Source organism: Amblyomma maculatum, chromosome 11, assembly GCF_055883805.1.
Source record: "Amblyomma maculatum isolate TAMU_Amacu chromosome 11, ASM5588380v1, whole genome shotgun sequence".
Taxonomy (NCBI): domain Eukaryota; kingdom Metazoa; phylum Arthropoda; class Arachnida; order Ixodida; family Ixodidae; genus Amblyomma; species Amblyomma maculatum.
This window is the reverse complement of record NC_139354.1, coordinates 52,650,582-52,664,342: the sequence shown is the minus strand read 5'-3', so window position 1 is coordinate 52,664,342 and position 13,761 is coordinate 52,650,582. Positions and strand designations below refer to the sequence as shown.

General features: G+C 42.7%; 1 protein-coding gene across 13 annotated transcripts in view; it reads left to right on the top strand.

Annotated features, from left to right (window-relative positions):
• The window catches only part of LOC146173805 (uncharacterized), a 71,106-nt gene that overhangs the window by 17,228 nt on the left and 40,117 nt on the right, over nucleotides 1-13,761 (top strand). For 7 of the 13 annotated variants that reach the window (XM_084584218.1, XM_084584214.1, XM_084584207.1 and 4 more), the window contains 7 exons: nucleotides 1,526-1,690; nucleotides 2,288-2,452; nucleotides 7,811-7,942; nucleotides 8,270-8,407; nucleotides 9,395-9,490; nucleotides 10,733-10,849; nucleotides 13,087-13,173. In XM_084584218.1, the coding sequence (XP_084440344.1) occupies nucleotides 1,526-1,690; nucleotides 2,288-2,452; nucleotides 7,811-7,942; nucleotides 8,270-8,407; nucleotides 9,395-9,490; nucleotides 10,733-10,849; nucleotides 13,087-13,173 (900 nt within the window). The remainder of the gene's footprint in view (nucleotides 1-1,525; nucleotides 1,691-2,287; nucleotides 2,453-7,810; nucleotides 7,943-8,269; nucleotides 8,408-9,394; nucleotides 9,491-10,732; nucleotides 10,850-13,086; nucleotides 13,174-13,761) is intronic. The other 6 variants (XM_084584208.1, XM_084584211.1, XM_084584216.1 and 3 more) reach the window with 6 other exon arrangements.

The window sequence follows — 13,761 nt, the reverse complement described above, 5'->3', positions numbered from 1 at the left end:
TAATGATTGTGCCTTAAGGATCTTCCTGTCTTCCCTCTTCCATAATGTGTCCTTGCCTGCTGCACCCAAAGGCGATCGCGTTCTCGGCGATGGGCACCATACTGATGGAAAGTTCCGGCGATGACGACACCGTTCTGTGACGTCATAGCGTCTTAGCAACACAGTTGCCAGTTGACGAGCGAATATCCACAACCAAAATCCTCGTTCAATCACAAACGCCGGGTAGTTGAGCAAACAGTTTTGCTTATAGATTCAGTGTACACGCGCTCATTGGTCTCAAGGTACCAGTTTCCTGCCTCGAGGACAAATGCTCCTTTAGGCGCCACCATCGCGATTTTTTGTGAAGAATTATTTACAGCGCGGCGGCGGCAACCCTTGGCGCTGGTAGCATCCGTTAGAAACTTTTCCAGACTAGCAATGGTGTACATTTGCAATGCCGTTGTGTGCAGTAATTAAAACAATACGTAGTTAGTACGGTTTACTTGACGACATTTAAAGTATTAATTACAATAACACACGAGCATTTTTGAAACTCCTGTGGAGGCACCCATGGATTTCCGGTAGCCTTGGTGGAAGAAACCATAACGGACAATGGGAGTTGAGAATGTAGTTGTTAAATTAATTCCTTTATTAAAGTCTGGACGATCAGTGGTGTAATGATGCAATTCTGTATTAGTTTGGATTCGCCTTCAAAAATAAGTTCAGTGATTTTTGTCTAGGGAAGCTGTTTAATTTAGGTAGTCTTCACACACGCGAGAGAATAAACTTGAAAACATGCTTGGAGAAGGGTAGAGTGAGGCTATGGGTATAAGCCTCCTATCCAGGGATGTGTCTATGCAATGTAAGACAACTTTGCAACTCTTCTTAATAACGTATGTCGTTTCGTTATCCTTCACTCTGTTTGCCCGAATTTAGGTTACATCTAATTAAGCTAAGAAGGTGGAGATAAAAAATAGCCGTTACCTGGCCCTGGTAAATAATTTCGAGGCCAGTTATTAAGACCAAAGTCTTTAATGGCTCATGCTGTCGCTTTTGCGGCGGCTCTGATTGGCCGAGGCAGGATGACTTCATAGAGGCCTCGAACAATCACAGAGCACCACCACAGTATGCGCGAATGCATGCCTTGTATGGTCATAAAACCAACTATCCATTACTATTTAATGACTAATAAATTGATGAATGGCTAAATACTAAGTAAATATTTAATTACCATTTATTATTCAGTCAATTAGACATTTATTCACTCACTTAGGCCATAAATAAATGACTAGTTACTTCAGTTAATTGATTAGCTACTATTCAGAATGCGGCCCTCTAATGCGGAGAATACGGCACTCAGGCTATCGCCTTTCACTGCTTTAGTCGCTAAAGTCCGTAATTGTTTCGTCCAGATGGTACGAGAATGGTTAGCATTCGGTGAGTACCGGGCCCCATACTCATGTCCTCTCATAGAATTCTGCTAGTTATCGAGAAAAAGGGACGAGTTTTACGTTTTCTTCCGCATGACTCGGGTCGTCTGTTACAGGCTCACGAAAGAGTCTGCAACGAAAATCGTTGGGCCATCCGTGGAAGCGATGAGCAATTCGTGCGGCCTACAGACCTTATAACGCCGCCCGAGATGGCTTCTCAAGACTTGTGGAAGAGTACTGCCCGTGGAGACAAGGACACAAGTGCTCCTGACAACAATGTGGTGATATTGATATTCTGCTTTTCTTCTTACTTGGAGCATGACTAGAGATTCGGAAACTATGAGCAGAGAAGGAAAAATGGATATTTAGAAGTTCAGTGTCAACAGGGGCGGAAAGTGGACCAATCAGCATGTCCAGATTGTTGGCAGTGGACTGAGGCTATCCTCCAGGCCCTTCTTCTAATTTTGTATTAGATGTTTATGGCACCTCAACTTCCACTACAGGGTGTTTTCAGTCAGTAAGCTCTTTCCTACTGGCTTTTTCTCGAAGGGAGAAAATGGGGTTGGTGGGTACACAGGTCACAAATAATATTTTAAAAGGCTGACTGAAAGCAGAGTGCATTGTCTAGTCTGTTTCGGAGCTCTGAATGTAACGAAAAAAAAAGAACGAAACGAAACTGCGATTACAAGTTCTACAATTAAGTCAAACTTGGGCTGTAAGGGTCGTACTGGTGGAAGCTGGTAAATGTGGGAGAAAATGTATAATGGTAAAAGTGTTCCAGGTTTCAATTGCATACCTTTTAACTTTTCAATTGGACGTCACTGAAGTGTGGTGTGAGGCCCAAGAGCACAAATCCTAATTTTGTAACTTTTTTACAGGCCTCAGCTTTCCATACTAGCCTGAACGTGCAGACATTGCAGTGTCCTATTTGCAATGCCAAAGTGAAGGAAAGAAATATGAACAAACATATGGATATATGCCGGAAAAGAAAAGCAGCCCCGCCAAGCGATTCCGCGCTGAAAAGTGCAAAGGAAACAGTTGAGGTAACAAAATATAGTATAAATGGTTGCGAGTATCAACGGCTATGTAAGGCTTTACCCTGCTCAGACTCGGCAGGAATCTCAGCAAGCCAGTTTTTTTGGTCAATAATGCAAATACGTTTTGACTATTTGAAAATTTGGGTAATCCAGCTGTCGTGAGTGGCTCAGTACAGTATAAGCAACATCCTCTACGTGCAAGTGCTTGCAACATCTTGGCTATGCTGATGACGATTTTACATGGGTTTAGAGTCGTGCATCTTCATTAGGCTGTGCATGCAATAATTTCATGTTTGTGTCTCATCGTCTTTGTAAGAAACGCGTCGCTTCTACAGATGTGTTGTTGAATGTTATACAGTTTTAACTGCAGCTATCCGGTAATCAGATTTTGAAGGTTAAAAGAAGAGGCGCGTTTTTATCAACCTTCAATTTTTGTGATTTGTATAAAATATATTATCCGACCACAGTCGGGGAAGGGCTGCCAGGTTTCTCACGCTTCACCATGTGATCATTTGTAATAAGTTGAATGCGCTTTCAACTTTGAGTGCATCCAACGTGATATGCGGCACAATGAACTCTTATATGTTTTAGTGGGTTCCATAGGCGCGCAACTAAGTGAGCAGAAAAAATAATGAACGAAAACCTATCATACGTGATGGTTCCAAATTTTTACTTCGGGCATCAGAAAAAAACAGGCTTCAGAAATGTATGAGGATTATTCCGAGGCAAAAAACCTACAGAACCATGTAAAAATATACAAAATATCCTGTAGGTCGGTCGCAAACATCAGTTATTTGTAGTTCTGTAGTTTTGTCTATATATTTTATTGTCTGTAGGTCTGTATTACTTCTGTGTTGTAACTACAGAAAAGTCTGATGTTACCACAGGAAGTTACTTTGTCACAGCAAATTTCCTGTAAATAATTGCACAGAAATTCTGTCGTAAAAACAAACCTTTTTGTAGTTTTTCCAACTGGATTGCCACAAGCATTGCTGTTACGAGGATATATCAATAGCGAATACAAAACATTTACAGAATTCTGGAGCATTCAGTTAATAACTGGGCAGCCCACAACGCCAACAAGGGCAAGAGCTATGAATAGCTTCATTTAGTTTTGAGGCACGACTCGAAGAAGATGCTTGGGTTACGGATATTGTGATGCAATGAGGGTCAGGTGAGGGTGCATTATACGATAATCAAAATTTATGCAATTAACTGGAACGTATGTTATGAGATGGACTTTGAATGCTCGGGCCAAGATCCGTAGTCTTACGATAAAGACGATGGGGTCTGGGTTCGGTTAAACCCACTCATAGTAGCATTGAACAAGTGTGGGCTGCTGTAATGAAGGCTGGGAATAGCACCACGCGATTTGCTATGCCGCGCCTTGGTTGAGAGCACCGAGAACGGAATTAGCCAGTGGCACTGGTTTTGAAAGTTTTTGCGCCTGCTAAGCACATCATCGGGGATCGCAATTCGCGGCCGCTTCTTGTTCAGGAGAGCCTCACGAAAACGGCTAAGAGCAAGTCGTAGTGGTAAGAGGTATTTGAGCATAAGGATTACATCCGCGAGGTACCAGTCGGCAGATGCAATAGATTAATGCATGAGTTGATCACGCCCTGATGTCTCGGGTGCCGTCAGATGTACACTTTGCATGGATAGCCAGAACGTAAGGGCTGGGAAGGCACATTTGAGGGTATGTGTCATTTAGGGGTTGACCACGTTGCGAAAGCCATCTTGGTATTCCGCCTGGGTGGATATTCAGGAGGTGGAGCGCAGAGGATGGCAAATAACTCTACCTTCGTGCTGTTTAATTGCAGCATGGTGTGGGTGCTGCATGCCATTAGGGACGGCCGTTAAGGTATACTACAACCGAGCTGGCAATGCCGATAAGAGAGATATTTTGATATCTAAAATTCAATGGTGGTGGTAGCGGCAATCAGGCCGTAGGCGATTGTTCCGAGTTGCAGTGTTGTCGAGTGGTCTTCTGTATGGCGCGGGCGACGGTGGGGTAATGCAGGTACCGCCGACAACGTGGCAGGGAAAATGTCACCAGAGGTGAACGGTTCTGTAGGTTTCGACGGTTGCCCTATCCTGGATGGCGAGCGGGATTAGCCGCATAGGTGGGACGGTGTAACTGGATGCCCTGCACACACTTAGAAATGACCCTAAATGGTTGAATTTTACTGAAGTAAACGAAGTTGTGAAGTGCTGTGTGACGCAAGAGGCAGGTAATATTTCTTTCTCTCTCTCTCAGCACCTCTCGCTTTCTCTCGCACTACGCGTAGTCTACGATTGCAACTGAGACCTACACAGTATGTGGAATATGTTGGATCAAGCGTCCGCAGACATATTCTTTGCGCAAATAACATTACCAGATGATCCAGTTGTGTGGCTAATTCTTGGATCTTTGAGACGGCATTGTCTTTCTAACTGAAATGGATGCTTGCACTTTTATGCCTTCATTACCAGGTGTTTAAGGTTTGAAGTCTTCGACAAATAGTAATACTTTGTTTCGTTCGGGCCGTCCGCCTCTGTAACATATTTTCATGTGAGAGCGATATGCCGGTACCCGCACGGCCGGTACCGGCCTTTACAGCGTGGAGTACAGACTACATTTGTGTTGTGTCTGTTTCAGTGGTTGGGGGGTAACCTCGATCAACGTATTGAGAAATGACGTCTGCGTGCACGATTTGCATGAAGCTTACAGCGCTCTGGAAGCAGGTGGCTATGCAGTAAATATCAAGATAGAACTGGGTTAGGTAGTACAGGTTCCTTGAGGGGCATAAATTTTGTTGACGAGCTATGAGGAGCGTCGTTTTCGCTTGTATATCGTAAGTTCTTATCTGCAGGAAGCTGGATGCAGAGTTCTAGATCACAGCGCATCGGCAGGCGTAACGGCATTCTCTCAGATGGCATAACGGCGACGTTATCAAAAACATCTAGCAGATCTCCTGCGAAGAGAATATGTGATAAGGCACTGTGACTGCCTTTTTCGTGGTCTTTCATATATAATATAGCCTTATCAGCCACAGGCTGTCATGGATACCCCTGGTCATGCTGGGACGAGTGAATCATTTCAAAATCCCTGCATGCACTCCATCCAGTTCGCATGAGATGCATACAGACACTGGCCTTCAATGAGGGCATTGAGCTGGTAAATCATCGTGCGTTCTATTTGCGTATTGAAAAGTTAACAGTAATTGGCTAATTTCGCCAATGAAGGAGGAGTCTTTGCTGGGTTTACGGATTGGCTTTAACAGAGTATTTTAATTCAGCAGCTACGACACTTTGGAGCGCTAATTGCATTATTCTCCCTGAAAAGACTTTTTACAACGGGACCATTGACATCGATAAGCATGTTGCCTGCCATTGTATTTTTCGTATTGCTGCATACGCTGCCAAAGTGGACATGTCAGTCATTCTGCCTAGGTTAATTCACGCACAGCGGGCAGACTAAGGCGCACTGGCACTCCTGATAGCCGCGATTAGAAGGAGGTGATGTGACTCCAAATCCCCATTTGTGGAAAGAAGTTGTTTGGAAATTCTTATGAAATTTAAAACAGAGCTTGTTGACGTTAAATACAAGTTCGGAGGCATTGAGAGGGGCATTCCACTCACCACAAACAGTATTAAAAATTCTCCACATTCCTTGTGTGTCGGTGCCTGACGAGTATGAGGGTTGGCGCTCGCGCAGTGTTCCTCCCTGTACGATGAGTGGAGTCACTTGTTGTATTTAAGAATATTTATTTCTCGTATGCGCTTCAAGTCTAGGTTGAACTTGCCAGTTTGTTGCAGGATGCAGGAGGTTTCGCAATGTCATGCAGGAGACGGTGTGGTTTCAGAAATGTATTTAAGAGTTTAGTCGACTCAGTGCGGGTGGGAGGGGGTTGTTCGGACGCTGCCAGGCTTCTATTTAAAATAGGGCAGTATATTCAGCTAGTGGTTGGTGTTAGATGTTTAGGACCAGGGGACACAGGGGGTTACAAAGGGGACGCTCCTATGTTCCATCCGTCCGTCCGTCCATCCATCCATCCATCCATCCATCATTCCATCCATCCATCATTCCATCCATCATTCCATCCATCCATCCATCCATCCATCCATCCATCCATCCATCCATCCATCCATCCATCCATCCATCCATCCATCCATCCATCCATCCATCCATCCATCCATCCATCCATCCATCCATCCATCCATCCATCCATCCATCCATCAATCCATCCATCTCTATTCATCTCTATTCATCTCTATTCATCTCTATTCATCTCTATTCATCTCTATCCATATATATCCATATATATTCATCTCTATCCATCTCTATCCATATATATCCATCTCTATCCATCTCTATCCATATATATCCATCTCTATCTATATATATCCATATATATCCATCTCTATCCATATCTATCCATATATATCCATCTCTATCTATATATATCCATATCTATCTATATATATCCATATCTATCTATATATATCCATATCTATCTATGTCTATTCAGGCAGTCAAGGTCTGCTTGCTAATAATCCATGCCCAATTTCTACACTCCTCAGTGCTTTTTTCATAGATCTTGGAGCGGAAACCACGTCATGGAACCGGAGTTTCCAATAAATTCGTCTCACGTTAAGTTACGTGTACACATGACTAGAAGTCAGCAGCCCTCTTTACGGCTGATGAGGGCGGTTGTGATGTAATATACCCCAAGCAATGCTGTAATGACGGCTAGTTGGTTTTCCATCATCATGTGGGCGCGCTGAACTTTAACTCAAGACGAGTCACTATCACTGTTTATTACAAGTACTTCTCTCCTTTTATACACATATACTAAGAAAAAATGTACAAACTCGTGTCGGAAACAAGTTTATAAGTTCAATTCAGTTTATAAGTGCAGGGGTTACGGGTTGATGAATTGCACTTATAAACTTGTTTCTGACACGTGTTTGTACATGTTTTCTTAGTATGTGTGAGAAGTACTTGTAATAAACAATTGAAAGCTCGCGCACGTATCAGTCTTGCCTTTTGTTAGTGAATCTTCTTGAGTTAAAGTTCAGCGCGCCCACATGATGATATACCACAAATATATTCAATAAAAAAATCCGCTTGCTGCTTTCAAGAATATTTTTCTGTGCTATAGTACAACTGAATCCTCCACTCAGTATTGCTGTTTTTTTTAACGCGTGCCACTCAGAACTGCGCATTATTCCTTAAGGACTGGTTCATACAATGCGCAGACTCTGGACTTTATATTAATTTTTTTGCTTCACTGTCTCCGTTTTATATTGAATGTTATGCAGATTTGAATATTTGATTGCAGTAGTAATTCAACAAAACGTTGCTTTTAATCCATCTCTTAGGGTGGAAATAGGATGGAACCCATCTCAACACCGACTCAAGTTTCAACTGCACAATTGATCCCACATGAGCATGTTCAGCAACTTCAGCAGAGATCAACCCCAAACACGGTAACGTTCCTTGATGGGCGCCAGGTCAGGGAATGTACTGAAAGCTTTTAAACTTGTCCCCTAATTTCTATATCACTAGAAGCAGCCCATTTTCTTACTATATAAAATACTTTGTTCAGAGTTCCCAAGTTTCTCATGAAAGGGACATCCCGTTGTTTATATTGCATTTGTTATGAAATTATTTTTTCGACCACTGTGCACGTTATTTTATTGCGCTTGGTATAGTCTTATCAATTTAGGCTGTAGCGATAGAAGCAATCTTTGACACCTTCACCGCGTCGCGATGATGCTCCCTGATGCCGCAGCAGAGCTATATGTAACTTGCGAACTCTGTCGATATTTGTTTTTTAGTATCAAACCATCCTGGACCGAATTCCAACAACCAGCCTAGGTTCAATACAGTCACAAACATTGCGGGACCAGTTGCACGACTCAAGTAATCTGCACAATCTACCGCCAAATGCGCCAGCGTTGTTGACTGAAAAGCTGGTGGGTGGAAATTTAAAGAGTGTAATAGAGTGTAAATTTTCTTTCCCTTGCTAAACCCTGCCGCTGTGAAGCAGTGGTTAAGGCGCTAGACAACTGCGCCCAAGGATGCGGGATCAAATCGCGGTAGCGGTGGTCGCGTTTTGATGGAGCAGAAAAGCAAGGCGGCTGTATGCTGGGCGATGTCAGTGCTCATTAAAGAACCCTAGGAGGTCGAAATTTCCGAAACTCTCCACTATGGCGTCTTATATAGCCTAAGTTCGCTTTGGGATGTTAAACATCATAAACCATATTTCCCATGCTAATTTGTGCAATCAAAGAATAATTCATTCAAGACGCTGATACCAATCGATAATTGTAACCCAAATTTTCAGCACCACTTTGGTTCCTTCTTGTTTGGTTGCTGTTGTTATATTACAAATTTCATTTAAAAAACCCAAACAAGCTGACTTCCATCAAAGGTGCTGTGGTTAAAAAAATTGCACAATTTTCCTATCCACTAACGTTGCTGGGTCCACATGTATCTCGTGCTCTCTACATTGGCTCTCCTCGAGGCAACGTTTCGGGTCTGATACACCAAAATCAATATTATTTAAGAGGCGCTCATTTGATACACCTTGGTAATGCAACATCTATGATACAAAACGCTTCATTTCAGGTTGTCAGACTGCAAACGTAGCGACGCGTAATATTTGAGATTTATCTCGCATAAGCGCATCGTGAAGATATTTCAAGAACGAGTGTTGTCATTTTAGGCATTAACTTTGAGATATCTATCCGTGTTGTCGGTTCAAATTCGCGAGACTAGAAACCGCACAAACGTATTCCTTCTTATTCATACTCCTATTTCATTATGCTTTGCACAAGGTTTGTATTGCGACACATTCTCTGAAGTTCTCTCACTACAGAAAGCGTATCCCACAAGTTCAAACGACTTTGTAGGTCGTGGATTGCAGTGGAAATAAATCTTTATTGGTTCGGTTGTTTCAGGCTCCTCTTTCAAGTTACGCCACGTACGAAACACCTGAATCTAGATATCCTTCAAGTGAAGCTTCACAGCAATATTACGTCAGCCAGGTGCTCAAAGTGAGTAAAGCATCATTTGTGCTATTTAATCATTCCAACTTATTTCTGTGCAAGATATTCTGGCATATGCGGAAGTTTATATTTAACTCAACGGGCTCAATTTGTAGCCGACAGGGAAAAAAAAACGTCTTAAATTATAAGCACAAGAGCCTTGCACCAAGCCTCGGCATAAACGTGTTCATTTTGAGCAGCGATCATATGAAGTTTTTTTTTTGGTAGAAAGTGTCTCTTATTTCAAATAACTTTATGTGATGACTATGATTGTGTCCCTAAAACGGTGGGCGACGCAAAATAATTTTTCATTTATTGTAAACATTTTTCTTGCGCTGCCGAAGATTAATTAGAGCTTTTTTTCGATGTTTTGCAGAATATGATTATTTCATCACACAGCTGTTAGGGGAACTGTGTGAGAAGAGTAGCAATATGTTTCATTGTATAATTACATTCGCTCAGAGAAAGGTTGAGAAAAGAGGAGAGTGACAGAGAGGCAGAAAGCTATGTTTAATAACAATAACAAGAAGGCAGAGGAAGGAGGTGAGAGAGATTGGATTTGTTCGAATGGCAAACACAATTACACACATAGCACAACGTTAAAGCGGGCAAGTTGTGCGCGAAGAATGTGCATTGTGCCATTTTATCTTCAGGTGCAGTGGAACCTAGGCCTAGTACGTTCCACTGATTTTGAATATATGTAAGACAAATATTGCGACGAACAGTAAGAGCACACTTTCAGACATGACAGCTGTTTGTCGTGGTCGGGAAAGGTATCATGAACTCAAAATAAGGCAAGGGGGAAACCTTGTTGTTCACAATTGCAAAAACATAGCCGCGAATATCAAGGTGCACGGCAGTGTTAACTGCTCAAATGAAACAACTTGAGCGAGGTTTGAATTTGAAGTTCATTCTGCTTTTCTGGTCCAAATGTCTCAATCCCGTTGTGTGGGTAGTAGTAGTGCGACCATCCTATAAGACTCGAAGACGTTGAAAATAAAATGGCAGCAGGTAAGAAATGATGAAAGGCAATGGAGAGTGGCTCAGACAGGAGTGGTGGCCCTGAAGATGACGACTTCGCGGCCGGCATCGATGAGCGAGTTCCTTATATTGCGCTGCACATGCACTCAATAATCGTTGGTTGTGTGCCGCACCTGTTTACAATCGTGTATCCAATTCATCTGCGCTGTCTATTTGAGATTGTAGTTCTTGATTCCTTCCTTTGTTTTTTCTTTGTTTTTCTCTTTTCAGGTGAAACCGGAAACAACTGCTCTAGCGCCCAACCCAGCTCCGATTGCATCAGATGGAGAATTTGCGGAGTCGAATAGTTCAGTGTCAAGGGTATTGGGGTCGCCTGTGGAAATGCAGGTGAGTGGGGATGCAAGTGGGGTGTTGGAACGAAGGGATTGGAAGATGTTTCGGTTGATAAGTTCGGGTTGTCCGCATGAGCCCATGTTTTCCGTGTCATCCGCTCAGCAGCAAAATTCAGAAAAGCCATGACATAACATCCGGCTGGTAACTCAATAAAATACTTCAAAATACTATAACATGATGTTTCGTTCATAAGCTCCCAACAGATATATTGTTTATTATATTTTTACTATGAGTACTGTACTCCACCCAATTACTTTAAAATATATTGTTATATTTCAGTGAGAACGTTAAAATATCAAGCTGCTTCATCCTTTTTGAGATCCGAGAACGTTAATCTCCTACCACATTTTATCTTACACGCATGCTTATCCAACACTTTTGCGCCCACTTCCATTTACTCATAAATTCTCTCTATAATTGTAAACTGTTGTCATATTGTCCCTGATTACGAATTAAACTTGTCAGAAGTCACGGAGTGCAATTATCGTTTATTCCCTTTTTTCAGGCCAGTCTTGAATGTTATAGGACATCTAATCTTCCTCATGCTTCGCGACCGTTAAGTGATGCCTCTTCACGCCCATGTTTTGCAGGCCGGTTAAGAAAACGTAATATTCTAAGGGAAACGTAATTTACAGTACATCCTCTATTAGATGTGCCTACTTCTCAGCAAAAGTATTTGCCAGGTCTGGTTTTGCTAATAAGTAAATGTGTTCATTTTATTCTGACTAAATCATGGTGCCATCCAGCGACTTCAAGAAAAATACTCCTCGAGATGATCGAACTCCTAAGCGCTGCCGACGGTGTTTGTGGGCAGCTCATAATGAATCGGTCTACGTTGAGTGTGCTCATCGTATCTGAATCCACGAGGCGATGAGGTGTAAATTGGAGAACGGCAAAGAGGTAATAAGAGTAACATTGCCCGTTATGTGGCACTCCCAGTATTTCCTTCCTCCAGTATCTTCAATGTCTGTCACGCTTAACATCGTTATCCAGCAGTGAAAGAATGCCCCTGTCGATAATCAGCATAGCCCTTCAATTACACTGTACATTCGTATTTATGGGAGTAAATACGTTCATATTATTGATCAGACTGCAGTATTTGTGGAAGTTTCAATTCATAAGCATTAAGTGGCATATTTTCACAACGATTGGGGTGAACTAAAAAGAGCTAGATGAAGAAACAATGCATGCAAAAAAGAACCAGGGGATCTCTCCAGGTAAATCGTGTGGTCGAAGTAGAGTCAATAGCTGGTTAATTATAGCCATAAAAGCAATGAGACGTCGAAATAACTGGGCGAGCTGATGTCGACGTCCGAACGGACGTGATGACAAGCAACCAGAAAGCGGCATGTGTTTTGACGCCAGAGTAAAAAATTGCAAATAAATGGACGAGATTGACGAAAAAGCAATTATTCGGTGCCAAATAATTAGGATATAATTAGGACATAAGAGGGCGAGGAGGAGCAACCAAATGAATATAAATGGAGGCGGGTATGTGTAGATGACTCCTGGTGAGGTTGCCATGGTGACCGGCCCCGGCGCCACCATGGCGTCCTTAGTAACCGCGCTCCACTGTGGAGCGCGTCTAGCAACAGCCACATCATGGAGAGCCGGTGGCGCAGCATGCGTGGGCGCGTTGGGAGAGGAAGAACGCCGGCGTGAAAAACTTCGCGGTGGCATAGTGTAGCGCAACGTTACGCTGTGCGGAGATAACTGTGCAGCTTGCTACGCAATGTCGTCAACGACGCAGCGGCTGTCATAATTTCCCCAGTGTACAATCTCTGAAATATGGGTGCGATATACTCTGCGAAGCAGAAATACTCAGGCTCTAGGCATATTTCCACTGCAGATTCTGCAGTGCGCTTGGAATTTTTATTATACAGACAAGAGTATTGTCATAATACATATTTTAAAAAAGTGTTAGCTTCTGTGCAAGGAACCTTCTATATCGCACGCGTTCAGTGCTGCATAAAAATGAGTACCTTATCACGAATGCTATCCTTAACTGTACACAAATATGCGCACACTACGCCATTTGAAAGATGACGTCATCTTTTAGCACGCAGCCCTTATCTCCTTGATGTTCATTGGCTATGCAATATTTTTTTTTTTGTGTGGTATAATAAGTGTTCTTAATCTGTTTCTTCTCTTTTTTCTGCTTACCTCATTGATTCCGATACCAAGATAGATTTCACCTGCTTGAACCTGTGACCACTTATTCTCACTTGTAGATGAAGACTGGCTTATCAGATGAAGACAGTGAGCCTGAAACCAGTAGTTCTTCTGAGGAGCACGAGGCCTACCCTCCTGGCCAACCGGTCAGTTTTCTAGACATTCATTCAATGTACAACACTTTTAGAACATGGCATTATCACTCTGTGTTTCATGGCGAAGCTGTCGAGCCTGTACCTAGGTTTTCGGTCCTGTGCTGCCTAATGTAGCACATGCCCGCGTTAATTGGAACAATTTGGCAGAAGCCTTCGTACTGCTGTGGCTATAGTTCGGCTGATGATGATGTGGATTTTGACCAGCTACAAAAGACAACCTTACTTCTTTGCCGTGCCACTTCACAACTGAGGATATTGCAAGTTGTCTGTAAGGTCATAACCAGGAATAATGTATAAGCCGAATTCCGTTGGCATTCTCTGTAAGATGGAATAGCAGGAAGGGGGAGGGGCGCAGGGCTGTTTTGCGTGATATTTGAGCCTTCGTCTTGGACAGTAGTAGTCGACCAACGTTAAGGAAGATGCACAACAACACACCCCGTAGTTTATGCATCAGTCAGAAAATTTTCATCATGTGGTTATTGCAAGTTCAGGAGGGGTAATACGAGAACTCATAGCCTCTTTTCACTGAGAGTTTGCGGTATACTCAATTTTCTACATAAATCAAGGTCACATTGGCGC